This window comes from Phascolarctos cinereus, unplaced genomic scaffold (genome assembly GCF_003287225.1).
Source record: "Phascolarctos cinereus isolate Bilbo 61053 unplaced genomic scaffold, phaCin_HiC Scaffold_4;HRSCAF=312, whole genome shotgun sequence".
NCBI lineage: Eukaryota > Metazoa > Chordata > Mammalia > Diprotodontia > Phascolarctidae > Phascolarctos > Phascolarctos cinereus.
The window spans coordinates 82,838,048-82,858,592 of record NW_027555847.1 but is presented as its reverse complement, the minus strand read 5'-3'; the positions used below and the strand labels follow the sequence as shown (position 1 = coordinate 82,858,592).

Here is a 20,545-nt window from a genome sequence, read left to right as displayed (position 1 = left end):
TGAGACCTCATTAAAAAGTACAGCAGTTCACATTAAAGAGCAGAAAAATGAACATATATATTATCACGAAAGGCAATGTGGTCGAGTAGATAGAGAATTCTGACCTCAGAATGAGGAAGACTCTGGTGCATAATGATTAGCTAGGGGAACTTGGGGAAGTCACACTTCCTTGTATCCCAGACAACTTGATAAGTAAGGTACAGAAAAGTTGTCAACCTTTTATTGGTGGAGGGGACTTTCATTTGGAGAGTTCCTTACACTGAAGATGAACTCACAGGACTTGCTTAATAGTAGCAAAAAATGATTAGCAATGCCTGTTGCTGCTAATTTATCACATTTTCATAGGTTTTAGAGTTGGAAGGGATGATCATCTACTCTAACCTCATTTTACAAATAAGGAAACTGAGGCCCAAGTTAATTGACTTGACTGTTTTTATGCAGGCAGTAAGTGATTTTCTGAATCTAAATCTAATGCCCCTAATACTACATGACATTACCTTTTAACAGCAGAAAATCTGCAAGGTCAGAGTCATATTTCCCCAACATCTGAAAATACAGTCTGGCAGTCCTCAAAAAGGGGCCATTTATTTCATTTTTTTTGCCTATGACAAAAGTGATCATTTTTATTTATCTCTACAGGAAAGAATCCTACCATTTTCCCTGACAACTCATTTTAATGGCTAGGAGACTATCAGGCAATAATGTTTTACCTAATCTAAATCCTTTGTACTGCAAAGTACCCATTAAGATTATTACACTTCCCCCAAAGCAATACCTTCCCCTGTGAAGCCATCCAAGTTTCTCCAAGAAGACTGAATTTCTATTCTTATAATTTAGTAGCATTCACAATTCAACCAAGGATTTCCTTTAGTTTAGCAACAAGGTTGCAACTTTTTTTGGGTCAAGAAAAATGATTTCGCCTTTGCTTACTTTTTACATTTTCCAAATCTCCCCAGAAAAAGTAGACTATAGTTTTCTGGTTTCTCTGTTCTCACGGCGCATTCCCTCCTGGGATACATTGGGAGTACATGAAAAGGTAGCTCCAAATATTTTACTGCTCATTATATTTAATAGTTTTTAAAGCCTCCTACTTTTTTGGGATATCAAGGAAATCATATGGACTTTGCAAAGTGATGTGAAAAGCAAGAATTGGTTGAATTTGACTAACACTAACAGTTTCTTTTAAAAAGTGCCAATGTCTTACACACAAACGCATATTAGACATACCAAAGCCATACTTTCTTGTCCATACGAGTGGTGTACTTCACCTACTGCAGCGCTATTTTTTATGGATAACATGCTGTCTTCACCCTACAACTGAACTTAGCTTCTGCTTGACCTTGAATTGCAACTTCTACTTGGGGTTGTCTTTCACATTATATTACGGTGCCAGGCTAGATTAGGAATCTCCTGATTGCCTGCTCCAGTGGCATGCTGGGCATGGCTGGTCAAGTCTCACTGAGCCCAGTGTCAGTGGGCAACACCAGCAGGTCATTGTGGGCCTTCTTTTCTACTTGCTATGTTCTCTTCCTGTGTGACAGGCATTCCCGATGCCAAACTCCAAGTCTTTTTAATCAAAGATTTATCATAGTCTTTATATGATCACATATTTTAGGAGCCATACATTCCTGAAACTAAATTCTGTCAACAAAACCTTAATGGAACCATCAGACCTGATTAATCTAAATCACTTTGCAAACTCCATTTTTATTTGGATTAAAAAGCTTCAGATGAACAAAATGATGGTACATACATATTATAAGACTGGTTACCACTTTAAAACCCTTTTGATACAGAAGTAAGGATAAACCAACCACGACTTAACAGGTCTGAAAACGTTTAAGCTGAAAAGTCACCAACACCAATTTTGAGATTTTGCACAGGTAATTTTTTGTTTTTCTCTTGAAGGGGAAAGGGTTTGTATGTGTGTTGTGTGTGAGAAATGCAATTAATGGCTTTCAACCAGTTGACTGAAAATACATACACTATTTTAATCTATATTCTTACTTTGCATATAAACCCAATTTTCTCCCATACATACTTGCGCTTTAAAAATATTACAATGCTGTTTAGGCCAACATATTTTCCACAGCCATACAAACCAGAGGTTCTAAAAACCACAGGAAAAATGTGTGGTTATTTTATTATTTTTTTAATCACTTGAATTAGAAAATTTTTTTTTTGGTTAGGTATGAAATTCTAGACTGCAGACCTCAAATCCTATCTCCTAAATTTTTACTGACATTCTCCACAGAAATACACAGAAAGACATGATTCTAAAATAAATACACAGTTAAAACAAAACAAAACAAAACAAACAAACTTGACTGGGCCCACAAATAGCCTCAATGGCACTGCTCTGCATGACCTTAAAGGAGACCCAGGGTTGATTTGGTTAGTTCTTACAGTGACAATGAAGCGGGGAAAGGGGTTGAAAAAGGAGTGCTCCCAGCTTCTAGTGCCTTCAATAACAGCAACCATTTCATTTGCTGAAATAAGTGTTTCTAATAGGCTCCCAAAAGGAGTCTTATCCAGGCCCCAAATAAAATAAAGTAAAACAAACTTAAAAAATAAATAAATAACTTAACTAAAATTAATTCCAGGCTCTTTGGTGTAATTTTGTTAATGTCTAGGAATAAAAGTATCTGATTTTAATATACAGTCCATGATGGTGGTTGGATGGCTCAGATAAACAAAGAACTAGGACATGTTCATTATCTGATTCAGTTCAATGTCTTAATCTTTGTGGTGAAAACAGCAAAAACTCTAGTCACTGAGATGTATTCTAACAAGACAGTAACATAAATTTTTAAAAAAGTGTTTGAAATTACTTAGAAATACTTGATGAAGATTTAGATCCAGTGGTTGACTACGGCAGTTATGACGGCCTACTGTATTTAAGTATATATAGAGACAAAAGAGTTTCTCTGCTCTATAGTCATGATTTAATAAGAATGGCATTTACACATTGGGGTAACTAATGCCTACTAGAAAAAAAAATAGGAGTTCTTTTGCGGTTATATGATAAAACCACTCTCAAAAACACCAATACCCCCCTCCCCCCAAAGTGATGTGATGTAGTCTATAGCAGCATGTGAAAGCTTTGTCCAGCTGCCTGGGCATTTTCCTGGATAGATGCTCTAAAAGTAAGCTGCCACCTGAAGAGTGTTCACTATAAGGTTAGACAGGAAATGAAATATTTCTAAACTAATGTGTATGGGATCTGTGTGGCCTTTTCAGAAAGCATTTTCTTAGTGATTTTCCCCCCAGCTCTAAATGCACTTATTACCCCCTGAAATTCAAAAATTTAAGCTAATATTAAAAATATTTCTGAAACAGAAAAGTTGCAGCTCATAAGTTTTTGGCTGAAAACGTGTAGCAAGTCCTAAATGGTAGAAACTTACAATCTTGAAACTTGGAGAAAAAAATGCCACGCATAGGAATGAAAAATGGGGAGAAAAAAAAAGGACTGTGAGTAACTGATTCTCATAATTTCATTTTCAGTGTAGGTTTCAACTTTTACACACTGCTGTATTTTATTTTTAAAGCAAGGGTTATATGTTTTAAAAATCACCTCCAGCCACCATAATACTCCAGTGTGAACATAAATGCTTTTTAACATATGAATTTGAAAACTTCATAAGATCTAACAGAACATGTGGAGACAAACTGTGAATTCTTTTTAAACAGTTGAAAATGTTCTATACAATCGCCTGTTAAGACTCCACAAGATTATGCACGTCTTTGTAAAGGTCAATTACTACCCAGACATTTAATGAAGCACAAGAAAATGTGCTTGCTGTACTGGACTGGTCTAGGGTACAGGCAAAAGCTTCAGAAGAATGCCCAGCTGCTCCCCATTGAGTAGCTACTGATCAGATCGAAGTCTCTACAAATCTGCCAAATCTCTAATATTTCTTCTTGAAAAAGCATTTTAATTCACCCGTAAGCAATGGTTTCTGCTGGAAGTGCCTTAAAACACGCAGGCACGAGAACAGACATACTTTCCTACAATGTAAACTAGGACTAACTTCACATTTCATTGTCATTTTAAACTAATTTGTAAACAGTTGTTTTTTTCATGGTTTTTTTTTTTGGTCTGTTTTTCTTTTATAAAAAAACCCCCAATGGTATCAGATTCATGGCAACAAGTAAAAAGATAACTCCATGTCTACACATACAACCAAATATGAAACTGGCTTTCAAACAAAGGAAACATATGCAAAAAAATCTTTGTGTATTTGATAAAGTCAACTTAATATAACAAAAACAAATTGAAATATGCTTATTAAAAGTGTCCTTATATAAAAATGGTCTTGCAATGTACAATAAAATGCAATAAAAATTATTGTTTTGTTATCCCCCCCGTAACTAAAACAGCTATTGTTCCACAAAACTCTTTTATGTTTGTATCAAAGAAAGTAATTTATGCAATTAAACATTTTCTATGTTGTATGCTTGGCGAATGTTAAGGGTATCTCGAAGCATCAAATCACGAAGGCGCCAGAGGGCATCTGCCATTGTAGTGTGGGCCCCTTTACTTTTCAGCCAGTGTGAAGGAAGACGGCTTTCTTGTTCTTTTGATAGATGAACATCTCGTCTTCGGGCTGAGAAGTAAAACAGAGTGATCACCTAACCTCAGCTTTCATTTTCTTAAGGTTTACTACATTTATTAAAGTAGGGAACAAAGTTTGTGAAGTTTCACTGTGGCATATTTCCAAATCCATTCTCCCTATCATTTCAGTTGGTGTCTATTACAGCCAACTCATTACAATTCCTAACTGCACCACGTGCCAGCTGTGGGACCAGGAGCAAGTTCCACCAGAGTCTCAGATGCCTCATTTGTAAAATGGGGGATATCACAATTCACATCTCTATAGCAATCTGAAGTTGACAAAAACATCTTTCTTTTCTCATTGTTCTGAAAAGTAGCATAATTGAACTAAGGTTCAGAGAGGTTAACTAACTTGTCCAAGGTCACACAGCTAGTAAATGTTGGAGCTGGGAACTAAAGCCAGAGCTCATAACTGAGTCCAACACTCTTTCTACTACAACCCCATTCACCACCTGTCAGAACTCATACTTTAGAGTTGTGGTAAGGAAAACACTTTGTAACCTTCTAAATGCTATACAAATAGGTTATTATGATTCCCATGAACAATAATAAAGAAAGGATTAAAACATTTTCCTTGATTTAAGCTTCCTGAGTTCTCACTATAGATTAGGTTAATGCTTATATATTATGGTCAGTGACTCCTGAAAATACATAAATATTGTTGAATTGAAATACATTACTTTTCGAGGTTAATGTGATTATTTTTAATGACTTAAGTTTTAGCAAAATTCATTTCTATGCCTGAGCAGATAAACTTAGAATTTACTGAAAACAGGGCAGTCATATTCAATACAAAATGCAACACTAAAGTCTGGCAGAAATAGATTTTCATTGTGCTGTATAGTATTTACTACCTCGCATCACTAAGTTCAAAGCCTGTAGTTAAAATGTTTTGGGATTTCTTTGTATTTTTCAGTGGCTAGTAAGTGTTTAACCAAAAGTCATTGTATGAACAGTTGCCTCTAAAACTTCAGTACCAAAATATAAACTACTGACACACATGCCATATAAATTGCTTTGAAAATGAAAATACCATGAACTGAAAATGCCAAATCCAAGCAGGCATTAGCTTTGCCTGGTGTAGATACTCTATTCTTACCTGCAAGGGTCTGGTCCCACTTGCTAATACTGTTTGATTCGGCACTGAGCCCCTCAATGTATTTCAGGTAGGCCTCTGAATGCAGAAGCCGCTGTGTCTTTGGTGGGGGAGAGACAAACATTGGTGTTGTTGGCTGCTGCATGACAGGCTGGCCTGCTGGATTCTGGCCGGGATACGGAGGTGGTGCTTGTTGGCCTGGGGGCCCAAGAATTCCCATCTGAAATGGGACATGACCAAGAAATGAGCATGTCTGTCTTCACAAAGAAGAAGGTTCAGCACACAGGGCACAGAGGCATGCATACACTCAGATGGGCAGAACTCTGGACATGGAGGAGACCAAGCTAAGTGATTTACCTGCTGTCCGTAAGGACTCCCTCCCGGTGCTGGAGGTCCTACAATGGGGGATACTCCTTGGCCCATCACACCTATGTTTTAAAATGTAATTAACACAGTTAGAGGTTCAGGAAGTACAGGGACAGAAAAATCATTCTGATAAGAGATTATGTCATTTATGCCGCAAGGCCCTATGTCTTTTTGTCTTTATGGCTGTGTCCACAATACACTCAATGCAGCTTTAGAATCCTGCTTATTTTTGAGGGATAGGAACTGGACCTGCCATTTCACTGGTATACAGAACTCCTCATGAGGAAACTCTTCTCTCTGGATCTGGAATTGGGGTGAGCAGTTGTTGTTTGTTTTTTTTTGAAACCTAAAGTCTTCTGGAGGGCAGCAAGGTGGTGCAGTGGAAAGAGTACTGCCCTGGATTCAGGAGGACATGAGTTCAAATCTGGCCTCAGAACACTTACTAGCTGTGCGACTCTGGGCAAGTCACTTAACCCTGTTAAAAAAAAAAGTCTTCTAGAATTGTCCCAAACATAGAGAAGTGAAGGGCCTTGCCCAAGGTCTCCCAGCCGATATGTGTCTGAGCTGGGGCTTGGACCCAGGTCTTCCTGGTTTTGAAGGCTGCTATTTCCATGAACAAAAACAGTGACCTAACTTGAACTTAAATGTCTATGCTCTGAACCTTAATGAATGCTTAAAACTTTTACAAATCCTCAAGAGTTTTTCCCCCCCAACTGGCTATGGCCAGAGTGAACCTTTATGTCTAAGGTTTCTGTCTTCTGTTTGGCAGCACAACCCTCAGATCTAGGGTTTTTATTATGTGCAGTAACGGGTGACATTGGCATTAAACTCAAGAGTGTATAAAGTGCTAAAAGAGGAAGGAAATTATAAATGGATGGATAGGTGAAAAGTAAAAAGTGCTACAAAAATCCAAAGTCGTATCATCACAATTATTATTATTATTCAGCAGGGCTTCCCAGTGCAATATATAAAAATAAACCAGAAGATGAAAATATTGGCTTTATAATTATAACTAGCACTGACTGGCACAGAAAATATTTGCATCTCTCATATTTGTGCTGTCATTAGGCATTAGACTAAAATAAGTTCATTTTTAATTGCTATGACTTAATATTCAAAATTACTATGGGCATGACAAAGGCAGACTTTTGTGCTACTGTTGTATTTGTAATATCTTCTATGACAGTAATCTATTTTTTTAAGTTCCTTTGGTGACCTTTCACCAGCAACTGTTGTCTCACAGGTATCCTTTAATATTCTTGTAAAACTCAGTTCAGTTTTCTAGGCTTGTTTCAATCCCTATCTCATCTACTGGCTTTTCTGATGAAACAAGGACTTAGTTCTTTAAAAAGCCAGGACTTTACTCTGTGAAAGCTCTTATTTGTGGTTGCTTCATCTCTGGTCCTGCTGACTTGCTGCATAGATGGTGCTGGGTGAGATTTTCTTTCCCTGGACATTCCTATTCTAATTCACCCTGCTTTACCCAGAGTGCAGATGTTTCTTTAGGGATCTAGGGAGGCCAACTGTCCTGCGACGTCACTGACAAGATATTTTTCCCTGTAGTATTTGGGGCTCATTTTTGTTGTTTTGAAAGAAGAGAGAAAATTACTATATGAGCTGCCTGACTTGAGGCAAGCAGCCACTCTACTGCCTGTGATGCTTACATGGATCTGCCACAAATGTTAGCACAGACCATGCTGGCGCCTACTGGGTGCCAGCACCGAGTGTGCCATAGAAAGGCTCTGCAGGCTAACACAAAACCAATCCATTTTCTCTCTTCTGTTTCCCTGTCCCAGATATTCATGTTACTGTTGCTAAGATGGTGGCCAGAAAGAACATGAGTTATCTCTGCAGCACTTTTAATTTTGTGTTTATATGTCTGATATAAACTTACTCCTCTAGCACGTTAAGAATCATACTATTATTCTCATGAAAAGTCTTATTACATATAAGAACTTTGACCTATTATTTTAAGTCTATATAAACATATCTACTTTTAAAAAATGTGTATCTAGGGGCACTGGGAAGGCGGAGAGACAGAGAAAACTTGACCACTCATCACAAAGTGTCTGCTTGTCTAAGATGCTGGTGTTTTTGACAGTTTCTATTAGGATGTAGATAATTGGATAAACTGGATAATTAAAAACAATTAACTATTAAATCAATGAGGCAGCTACAAAGTATGATTAAAAATTAATGACATCAATTTTTTCATGCCACATGTAAAAATGGGCCACTTAACTTCACACTCGTATCACAGTTACACAGAACCAAACGTCTCCATTCCTCTCTAGTAACATACCCCTAACTTTCCCTGTTCTAATGATTCTTTTAACAACTCCCAACCTTTTAAATACTTTCCAGAAGCCTTTTTTCAAAAGAAAAAAAATTTTTTTCCATCAGCATCCAATAATTCTTGAGGCTTCTCTATAGATTTCAAATTTTTAGTGTAAAAAGGCCCTAGAAGCCAGTACCTCTGCTTCACATATCCCACAAATGCTTTAATATCATCTCCTTAGAACTGTTTGGAACTCAGTAATTTTGAGACTCACTTAACTTTCCTGAAGCTTCAGGGATTCCTAGTCTAAAAAGTGTGTGTGTGTGTGTGTGTGTGTGTGTGTGTGTGTGTGAGATGAACATAGGGCCTTACAGATAGTACATATTTTATAAAGTTTTGCTGTATTAAAAGATCAGATTATTAACTGAGTTTATAGCTTATAACTATACATAGTGGACTAACTTCATAGGGTAATAAACTTGAGCTGGAAGGGATCTCAGAAGCTTCCCTCTCTTATGGACACGGAATCTGAGGCCTGGATGGTTAAGTGACTTGCCAGCATCACTCAGGTAGAATTTGAGAGCTAGTCCTCTGATGAGAGAGGTGCCCAGTTGCCTCTGGATTCATTTGAAAGTCATAATTCTCAGAAGACAAAGCAAGCAGATGGCCAATCGTTCTGGGTCAGAAAGCAATTTATGTACTTTTCCCGTCACTTAATACTTCCAAAACATGCCCTTTGATTTTCTAGGAATTCTTGTAAAAAAGGTCAAGCTGAATAAAACCATTTTGATATCATGTTGCTACCTAAAATGCTTATCGAGTGGGTCAGCACACAAGCCAGGGTATTTAGTTTGGGGGAATCAACTGAGCTAAATTCAGCTGAGACTCATAACCTCCCTTCTATCCATCCTTCAGCTTAATTAATATTCCTTCAATCTGTTACAAACTGCTAACCAGAATTTCTGAGGCATTGCTATTTTCTGATGATTTTCCCCAATTTCTTTTGACAGTTGCTCCTTCACAATCCATTTAAGAAGGAGCAGAAAAATAGGAGAGGGAAACTGACTTTTTTCTGTAGTTACTGAGAATAGCTTCTGTGAGATAAGACTGCATCAGGGAAGGACTGTACCAAGTCCTTTCACAGAAATAAGGCTCTGAAGAATTTGGGTAATTGTACAGTCTTTCTTAGGCTGTATGTGGCATTTTCAGGCCCTGGTAGGATGAATTCAGTGATACAGGTTTTAGATTAGTTTGTTTACTTTGCCTGGCCTTCTACCATGCTGCTCCTTTTAAATCAGGTATCTACAGGGACATGCTCAGTATCTGTAGCAACATAACACTGGTTCTCCTGATGGTTATTACTAGCCTCTTCCTCAATAGTGTAAGAAGACAAAGGGGCAGGTATTCTCTAAAATACCTGGCTGCAGAAGAAAGATGAAAAAGTGAAGATGAGATAATGAGTGAATGAGGATGATTTCTTACCCGGTGGTGGGATGCCTGGGATGCCTGGCATACCTGGCGGAAGGTGGTGGGGTGGGGGCACCCCAGGGTGAAGTGGCTGCATGCTGCCCATGCTAACAATGCCATCAACTGGCCCCTGCAAAGGTGGCAGGACTGGCGGATAGCCACCTATCATGCCTTAAAGGACATAACAAATTTCAAACATGCATCAATAACATGCAACATGATCTAAATAATTAAAAACAAAACCTCCCCTCCAAAAAACCACGTGCACTACTAATGAAAAGCACCTTTAGTACTGCATGATACAACAGCAATTAGTATCTTGCAATAATGAACAAAATAAAAAGTTATAAATATGAAATACACCTTTCTGGATGAATTAGTATTTAGTATATTATTATTATTTGTTGCTGTATGTTCATCCTGGGTGAAATACACTGTATATTCTTAGTTAAATATTAATGAAAATTAATATTACCAGCCATACCAAGATCATTACTACTGCAAGCTGTTCATACATCGCAATCAGTTCTGCCAACTGCAATCCAGATTAAACAGCATAATATTGACTTCCCTCGACTCTGCACACACCTGGATGGTGCTATCATGCATAAAAATGAGGGCCCGGCTACATGGTTATGAAGTACCCTGTATCATGAAGCATGGGATTCCTTGGGGCATATATATCCAGGGTCCTGCCCCAGGACAAAGTAAGGGTCCACACTCGCACCGGAAATATACACTTGTCTAACTCATAAGACCTAATGATAAGGAATTGTTTCCCCTTCGACTTTAAATTGTGACAAATGAAATAAAACAAAAACCCAAATTGAAGCCCCAGGTAGTTGACTGCACAATAATAAAAGCACTGGGAGAAGTGGCTGGTGAGAGAACTCAGATGAACAGGGGGAGAGCTCCAAAAAGTAGAAATGACTCATAAGGGTCACTTCTAAGTTTATACAATACTCATCTTTGGGTAAAGTATTTTCTGTTGGCTAGGGAAGAAGGTTAGTGAACAAAATATCAAAATATCTGGCAAGTAACAAGGATGAAGAGAAGAAAATGTTCTCAAAATGGCAAGGACTCACTTATAGGAAAGTTTTTAAGGAGACATTAAAAAAAACCAAAACAGCATTTTTTTCAGGTCACCCAATTTCTCTTTTCTAGAATGATTAACACAGTGGTAATAATGGACTCCAAAGCATTCCCCACAGAGTACCCTTGATTCCCCCAAATAAAGCCACCTACACACCATAACCTCTTCTGCAAAAGTGAGGATCGAGGGAGCCTGTAGCTAAGAACACTACTGCCAAACCTTATTTTTACAAAACAGTGCTATAGGTGTTTAAGTGCTTGTGGAAGGAATGGGTGGGAAATTCAAGCTTTTTAGGGTTTGACCAACTCAGACAAATTCTTAGGAAATGAGTGATAAATTTAAAAGGTCTTTCTTTTACAGCTATTAAATAACTCAAAATATTTATTACCAAAGACCAGGGTCACTCAGGACTTAACAGAATTCACCTTGGCCAACTTCATGAGTCAGCCAAGGAATCTTGAATTTGTTTATATTGATTTAAGTTGATTTTAACTAACTCATTTAAATGGCAACATTTCTGAATTTTGTAAAGAACTTGAGCCTGAGTTGTATAATTTCAAAAATGCAAAGGCAGAGAAATAAAAGTTACTTAGGAGCATGAAGAATCGCTTTCTAGGGGGCAACACAACCCTAGCATACTACCAGATGCTGCTTTTTGGACTAAGAATATACTGATGTGCTGTAAGGCTTTGCTTTCAATTACAAAAGCCCATCTGAATGCAAACGTCATGGGCTGCTACTAAAGAGCCATCTATAACTTAACTGAACCAGATACGTGAAGCTTCTTCATTAAACTGTACTTTGGCATTTACTATCCCAGTCACATTTGTTCAAATGAGCTTTGGTGTTTGTAAGCAAAGCTAGTCCCAGGCAACAACAAATCCAAGATGGCACCAGGCTGTTACTGCCATTTGTAAGACCATGAAAAAGCATCCTTTTAATGGCATGATGCATTGGCAAACAATACCTTATTTTCTCAGTGGATTAAAGGTTGGTTATGTTAGAAATCACATCTGATCTGTTCCCTCCACACTCCTGGGGCCAGTGAGCTCAGAAAGCACACTCCTGCTAATGGAACCAGGGTGTTTTCTAGTGAGGGTGTATATTTTTGTCCAGTGTATGGCTATTCTCCCAGTCTATAAACGTCTACATGACTAAGGTACCTTTGGACTTGACATTGTTATTCCCCAACAGGGAGCTAAAATGCTGCAGCTGCTGTTCTTCAAAAAAAAAAATCCACATTAAAAAAAAAAGTTGTTTGTACTTCTTTTGTGAATGTGCCCTTAGGCATTTTAGCCAAGGGCACAATGCTAAAATTTTAATGCATAAAATAAAGGCAATTTTGACATTAATGAGGGAATGATTTCTAGAAACCTCAGAACCTTATTAACCAAAATGGGCCATGGAATAGAGCAAGCAACTATGCAACTTGTTAGCTTTACATCAGCTGTGATAAATGCAATCAATTCAAATGCCATGATTCAAATGTGCTTTGGTGAGTGCAATTATTGACTTAAGCGACAGTGTTTGAGAATTTTGCCATCACAAAGATGAGAGCACCAATGGAAAAATGTTACCCTGTACTTATCATTCCATTTTAAAAAATGAAAACAACAACAAAAAGAAGCTAAGACTATATTGAACACCACTGCCTTAGAGTCACCACAAAAGGGGCAAAAAAACTGCTTGCTTGACAGTGGAAATATGGAATAGCTGAAAAGGTACCTCGTTTTCTATCAGAAAGTCCACTTCTAGGGAAGTTGTTACAGACCTCTGAAGTTAGAACATGCCAAACAATAAATTAAGAAACAGCCAAATTTGCTATGGCTATAAGAACCAGAGACAACACACACAAGCAACCACATTCACAATTTTTTAAAAAAAATATGTGACCGGGATACTAACAGAAAATGCAGTTTAATGCAATAAAATAGGAAAGCATTACAGAGTGGGCATGATGAATATAGATACATATTTAATTTAGCAGTCATGCACGTAAGTGATCAGGAAAGGATTTAGAATTGAAATCAAAAATCCTTTAAATGATCAGTATTTTAAGGATGGCTGCGATAAAACAAGGCCGACTGATACTGCATGAAACAGGGAATGAACCACACTACTCTGAGTTTAATTTGGCAGATTTTTCTGAAAGGATTTTTTAGGACAGTGCTCAAGGTCTAGTTACCTTTCTGGTTACAGCAAGAGTAATCTGGGGCACAGAGTATGACTAGATCATCCCCACAGCCAAGGCAGAATTGCTCCCTATGAATTCTCCAGTGTTGGGCCCAGTTCCGGTGTTTATGGGGAGGGTATTTTCTGGGTGGAAGAGGGCAATAGAGGAAGACATGGATGATCTCAAACTCTGAAAGTAGACTGGTTATGAGAAAAGGCTGGAGGAGCCCAAGGCTCATTTGGAACTGGAGGGAAAAAAAAATGTGATCCATTATGAAGGAATTTCTTAAAGTGGAAAAAAATGGTCTTAGCTCCTGCTTTTACCTGCAACAGGTGTCAACTGCTGATTGAGCATCGCCATTGGTGTTGGTGGCGGCACCACCCCCATGAGTGCCCCCGCGGGGGGGCCCGCCCGGGGAGAAGCACTCGGCTGCGGTTGCTGCGCTGCGCGCTCTCTCTCCTGCTGCTCGGCAACTTTAGCTGCCCGCTCTGCAAAGGCATTTTAGATTTTCAATTCTGCTTTTAACCCAGGAGTTCACAACACCATCCATTTCATTCAACAGGACTAGCAAAACACAGCGACAGTTTCATCTAACGGAAAGGCATAGAGCAGAGGCCCATTCTCAACCCAGGATATACGGCTGATGTCGTTGGGTGGGTAACCTAGTGGGCATCCCCAGCTCTCCTAGCCCGTCGTGAGAACTTGTCTGCAAAGATTTCAAGAATGTTAAGACTGCAACACACATTCAGAAAGCACAGGTTTTAAACATGTCACCAGCATAACCAATGTAGTTAATTAATGTTGATGAGGCACCCTGACGATGAAAGCACTAATTGTCATTACTCTATTATTAATGGCATCACGGATTGTTTAGAATTTCAACAAGAAGCAATTCCATGGCCCATTATCATTTTTGGCACAATCAATACTTGGGTTTTCATGATTGCTTGTACCCAGTCTTACAGAGACCTGGGCTCACTGGTGTCCTGGGGGATAGCAGCTGAAGAAAATTAACTCTGTAAGGGAAGAGTAGCTCACTGCCTATTTCATAAGTTTTCAGGTAAAGCTGATGACTAAAATCATACATTCGGATGAAGCAAAGAGGGCTGTGTTAATAACTAAACTCCAGGGGAAAGAAATGATTTCTTGTATACTTGTCTAATGTAGTAAGATTTTACCAAAAATAATCAAGTTTCTTGAGGCTAAACTGTTCAACAGTAAAATTAAATTACCCCATGCAGCTGCTCCTTAAATTAGCAGATTCTAGAAATCAATGCTGTATATCACCTATTATATAGCAATAGCAACATCCTTGTTCAAATTCTGAGGTCAGACATTCTCTGCAAGGTGACTACATTCCTTCAAGCTAATTTTTCTGCTTCTCCATGATCCTAATAGCTGTTTTTTCACATAGGCCCAATACAAAATACTGACTCTCCATTTGCTGACTATGACCATTTAATACTTTCAATTCACAAAACTCCCTCAATCTGGATTTAAAATGTTTTATAACATAGGTGAGATGTTTTCCTCATTTTTCACATATGTAAATTGAAGCACAGAGACATTTGGTTACTTCCAAGGACACAAAACCAACAGCACCAGGGAGAGGAGACCATGAAATCCTGAATTCTAATATCATATTCCAACCTCCAGACATTGACTCTCCAACATGGAAACTCAAAAGAATGATACTTGAGCTAGGGCAGCAGAAAATTTATCTCCATGTCACATATATTTAAGGAAAATAATGATGTGAAACTCCAACATTTCCCTGGTTATAAGAGGGTCAAAGCTGTAAAAGCCAAAGCCTCTTTGACTGTATTAGAGTAACTCCTTATTTATGCTCCAGTTTACGGGGCTAGTGGTTTTCTGAAAGGTCTTCTAAATAATGAATTATAAGAGAAGGGACATGTGAAATCTAGTTATGGTTGAGGCAGGTTGAACACTGAACGCTAAGAAACTAGACTGAATGTTGACGTTTTTCACCACATAATCCACACAATAAATGGGAGAAGAAATGCTGGTAAAAGAAAAGACAGAAATTCAGGCTTACCTGTAGATTAAGCTTCTAGGTGAATACACCAGCACGTTCTTGTTGGGTGGAAACCAACCAATGCCCCTAATCTACCCTGTCTGTACCTAATGGAGGACCGCTTATATTTGACTTCGATGTGTTAAAACCCAAGGGAGTTTGGATTTTCTGACTGATACAGCACCTTAAGATAATATCATTAAATTCTGAATGACTTCAGACTCCCCCTTAAATTCTGGATCCTGAGATCCTCTTTCTTTCCCTTCTCTTTCTCCCTCACAAGTCACTACTATCTTTACCTTCACAAACTTGAGTTTTTCTCTCCCACTCATATCCTGAATGATTTTGCTTCTCTTCTCACAGGACAAGCCTTACAGGTCCTCATTTCCTGCTGCTGTCCAACCCCTGCTAGTACATTATGGCCTTAAATTCACCAAGAACTGTAGGCTTCCAGATTTCTATGTTATAATTTATTTAGAGTAAGTCAGCCTAGACTAGAAGGTACAATATCACTTTTTGGGTATTCTTATGGAGTCTTTCCCAAAAAGTCCACAGGGTGGATTTTTTTGACTAAAGCTATTGAATAAAAAGGCAGCTTTTTACATTGTCATCTTCTTTATATCTCCTGCAAAACAAACAAACGAACAAAACACTGCCCTGACTCAGCTCATCCGACCTGCCTTGTACCTACAGAAGGGAAGCTTGCCCTGATTCCATATAATGAACTAAGATGCAAAATTCTTGGTGGCAAAAATGCAGCCATGGGCCAAAGTCTGACCAACCAGCTGGCTTGATTTTCTACTACTTCTCTCTTTTAAAACAAAAGACAAATCCCACAAGTACTTGCTTCTCAGTTAAGCCACCAAATCCTTGAAAGCTGACTCACCGCCCCCCACCAAAAAAACAATTTCCAAGTGGAATAAAAGACAAATAAAGATAAGGAATCTCATTACAGAAATACTAGTAATCTTAACAAGAAAACACTTATGCATTCAGAAAGGATATATGCTAAAACCTGCCTAAGAGACCACCCATTTTGGCATGGCATCTGCCTAAAAGGCTCAATAGTCCTAGTCTAGAGTCAAACAGAGGCAGCAAAACCCTGTACTATATTATGTAATGTATTTGCAGTTTTTTGAAAAAAGACATTATGTTTCAGGTGGTCTCCTTAAGCAGGTTTCACTATATTTATATGACAGGCTATATCTGATACACAGCTATTGCATCCTTCCCCATTTTCCCTACTAGGGGCAGCTGTTTCGAGGCACAAAGAAAGAAGGAAAACATGCCTTTTCAGAAGGGCTTTCCGTACCCTGACAACTTCTGCTCAGGCACGCTGGAGGAGAAGTCAACAGATCTGGGTTAAGTCAAATGGCTGTGTCGTCATCAGATCGGATCATGCTGGATGCTACCTTGCTGAATGTGTACTTAGCATTTGAGATAATCCTCAAATAGAAAAACTCCACATTTCTGAGTAACACACAATGACCAACGGGTAAAAATATGGGTAAGTGGTTTTAGAAAAGGTGTGATCAGATGAAAAGTTTGGCTAAAGTCTATTTACCTTCATATTCTGCCTTCTTGGCTGTCTCTAGGTTTCTCCACTCTGTTCCCACAAGCCTGCTGAGCTCTCCAAAGGAGTAGTCTGGATGCTGAGCTTTAATCACAGCTCTCATCTCACTGCTAAAGAGGATGTAGCCGCTCATGTTGATCTTCCTTTTGGAGCCTTCCTTCTTAGAGCTGCCCTTGGCAGACTTAGGAGTAGACTGCAAGAGAGAAAACCCTGAATTGTCTACAATGCAAATGGAGTTTGTTAACTGCCTAAAGTTTCTGGACTCCAGAAAAACATGGTTTAATAGTTCCTGTTGTGGATTGATGTTACAGAGATGTCAGGTGTCAAGCTGACCATTTTCTTAGTGGGGGAAGGGGAAAGGAGCCCAAGCATAAATAGTACTTGGTACTTGTTGTAGTATGTAAGAAATAAATTAATATTCCACTGGACTCAAGCATTGCAACCTGTAATAGTGACCTCATAATTAGGGCTTGAGAAAATTCTGAATGGAAAAACATCATCAATAATCATCTCAAAACACAGCAAGATGAGTTTTCCAAAATAAGAGTAAGCTAATGAAGCATAGATAACAGTAACCAGGTGGCTAGTCCTCTGGAAAGCCAGAGAGTAACAATGAAATGTCATTCCTTATTGTTCTTAAAGACAAAGCAGGATAGACATTCCTATGACTTAAAAAACAAATGTTTTTATTTTTAAAAAATCATCTTCATTGAAGGTTTAAAACAATAAGTAAATTGAATTTTTTAGTTTATTTTTGTCTCAGTAGCTTACTATACAGAAGCCTAGAAAGTCCCATACCAGAGAACTAGAGATGAAATCCTATATCGAGTTTCTTCTCTCCACTAAATGATTTTCCATTCCGACCCCCTCTTTTCCTCCCCCTGAATCCCCCCCCATCTCCCTCCACCCAAAGGAAGGGCTTTCTTCTACAATTAGAAAAATAAAGCAACCCTATTTCTTCTGCTTCGTGTGTGTGGCCAGAAACATATTATTTTCACCTGTGGGGGAGTGTAAGGCATAATGTCCAGATCACTGGCCAATGGAGTCTGAAGCTGTGGCAAAGAGGGGGCTTCAATGACTTCACCCTCCTCTTCTCCCATTTCTTCAATATCATCATCTCCACCTTCCAACTCGGCAAATTTTGCTTCTAGCAACTGAATCTTCTTTTCCAATAATGGCGAGGGTTCCTTCTGTGGAACTATGGGTTTTCTAAGACAGACAGAAATAGCAGAAAAAATAACAGAGAGAAGAGAGCACAATAGGCTACTATCTAATTTCTTGCTTTTTACTTCCAGACACTACTCTAGGGAAAAGAGGGTATGCTTAAGTCAGAAGGCTGCACTGTAGAGGAAATCTTGTTCCAGATACCAGCTTAGATAGATATTTACAAAGCTACGTTGTCATGTATCATATAAAATATTTGTTTTTGAAGCATTCTGTTAGGTACCTCAAAGTTTTTTGGGGGCCAAATACAAACTTACTCCCATAATAATAATGACATGGATAGAGGGTTTACAGCCTACCTCAATCTATTCTCATCCTTTTCAAATTTTTGTATTGGGCCATCTTTCTTACAGCAATTTAGCCCAAAGTTGAGTCTTGATTGCTTAAAACAATGAGAATAATCTTCAGAATCTATATGGAACTTTTATAACTTCTTAACCATCAAGATTATTACACCTCATAGCAAATGGTGACCAAAAATACTAATGCAATCTTAAGATACAATAAGAGATGTGTGATGATCAGGACGGTGGAATGACTGTTCTCCATGTATTTTAGTTTGTGTCAACCACATTTGGAATATTGTGTTCAGTTCTTCTGAGTGCCACATTTTAGGGAAGGGCATTAATAAATTGGAGAGTGACCAAAGAAAAACCAATGAGATGGTGAAGAGGCCAGAGACTGTACCAAATGAGGACTGGGTAAAAGAACTCTGAGGATGTTTAGTCTGGGAAAGAATAGACTGGGTGGGTGGGGGAGGAGGGTGAGGGGGGCCATGCTGGCTGTCTTCAGGAATCTGAGAGGCTGTTCTGTGGAAGAAGGATTAGAATGGGTTGTAGAGAGAATTCCTGTTGGGAGTAAGGGTGTATGCTAGACTCTGGAGATGGCCTCTAATGAACTCAGCTGAAGCAGGCTGCTTAAATACAGTAAATAATTTCCTTTCCCAATTTAACCTACTTTATTTTTCTCTTTTAAGTATTTACATATATACACACACTATTTTATAAAATCACCAGTCACTCAAAAATAATTTTGACTACACAATTTTGATGTTCAACGACTCTTAAAAGCCAAAGAAAAGGTTTTTCCTTTAAAATGTTTTGTATTTTACCTGAAATAGTAGATTTCATCATCTACCACTTTAGCAGAGAGTGAAAACCTCTTCAGCCCTTTGAATTTCTTCATTTGTTTGTCACTCTCATTATAGCGGCTCTCACAAAGCAGAACATCATTTTCTGGTATTTCAGTTGGCCTGCAGGACAGGAAATCCTTGAATGACAACACAGCACACTTTCCTGGAAAAAAAAAAGTAGGTTAAATCAAGCACATCCTGTAGTCATGTGGGAACACTGCCATCTAAAAAACCCAAGTACTTCTGTGCAATTAGGAATAATTCTGGACACTGAGCACTGCCAGGGCAACCATTTTTATAAAGCACCTTTAGGAAGGGGAGGCTTTTATTACTTGTTAGAAAAAGTGAAAACTGAGACTTGGAAAGGGTAAGAATATTGCTGAAGGCCCATACCTCAATGGCAGACCCAAGTCTACCAACTCAGGGCTCCTTTGTTATCACAATTAGGAAGGAAGGGAAATTGAGCTGTGCAGGCAGGGAGGCAGCAACCACTGCCAATGACTTATCAGGAAGGCATTAGACTCATTCTGGGGCTTCCTGGTGACACTGGATAAAAGCAGGGGAACCAAGAACTTCTGGGATGGTACTACTGTTAGAACATGTGTACCTCTGCCATAGACAATTCCAAGGGAATAGTTAAGGGCTCAGAAGTTCAAGGACACAGCTGCCAATCATCTTCTGATATGGAATCATCATATCATGAGCCCACTGATACTCTTCGAACCTAAGGCTTTAAAACACTGCTTACGGCCCCAGCCTAACATTCAGGCACAGGGAAATAACTCTTGGAGCCCCCTCCTCTAGGCAAGAACTTTGTGTGACAGACAGTGTGGCTGGGGACAAGAGGAAGTCAGGGGGCTTCATGATTACTGGGGTGTTTTCCATATATATCTGAGTTTGTGTTTTCTGTATTGCATGTGTCCCTAGGGAAGTCTTGTGTGCTGGGCTATGCTGCAAGCTGCCTCAGGCAGAGAGCTGGACAAAGAGTTTAGGCAATGATGAATGTGTCACGACATCAGCAGTAGCTGGGTTCTTGACACTGCCCAAAGAACACCCCTATTCTTTTCAGTCTGCTTGTGTCAGTCAGGAGTCCCAGCATCTTGCCACCAGACCGATATAACACATATCTGGCTAGGACAAACAGCAAGTTTCAGGGAACCTGATTAAGTCTCAAGACATCAAAGTGTCTCATTTTGTGAAAAAATTTTAAAAATGATCAGTCAGACCAAGGACAAAGTTATAAAGAGGTGAGGAACTTGGCTAGCAGCTACTCAAAGACATTATACTCCACCAGTTCCACTTCCTAGAGAGGTTTTTCAAGTTTATCAGAAATTAGGATCTAAGGAGTAGAAATGGAAGAAGTTCTACCCTCCTAGTGCAGTACTATACTTTAAGAGGGAGGCCCCTCTTTGCATTCCTCTCCAGTACTGGGGACACATGTACCATGCCTAGCTGTTCCAGACAATTCCTGCACATATCTAGAACTGAAAGAA

At 38.8% G+C, this 20,545-nt stretch overlaps 1 protein-coding gene across 28 annotated transcripts in view; it reads right to left on the bottom strand.

The window, feature by feature from the left end:
- Positions 1 to 1,677: 1,677 nt before the first annotated feature.
- The window catches only part of PBRM1 (polybromo 1), a 120,456-nt gene continuing 101,588 nt past the window's right edge, over positions 1,678 to 20,545 (bottom strand). For 12 of the 28 annotated variants that reach the window (XM_020971512.2, XM_078152315.1, XM_020971510.2 and 9 more), the window contains 8 exons: positions 19,032 to 19,215; positions 17,695 to 17,905; positions 16,688 to 16,889; positions 13,412 to 13,576; positions 9,838 to 9,993; positions 6,069 to 6,139; positions 5,715 to 5,931; positions 1,678 to 4,607 (listed from right to left, as the gene is read on the bottom strand). In XM_020971512.2, coding sequence (XP_020827171.1) covers positions 4,435 to 4,607; positions 5,715 to 5,931; positions 6,069 to 6,139; positions 9,838 to 9,993; positions 13,412 to 13,576; positions 16,688 to 16,889; positions 17,695 to 17,905; positions 19,032 to 19,215 — 1,379 coding nt within the window. In that variant the 3' untranslated portion in view covers positions 1,678 to 4,434. The other 16 variants (XM_078152320.1, XM_078152307.1, XM_078152310.1 and 13 more) reach the window with 4 other exon arrangements.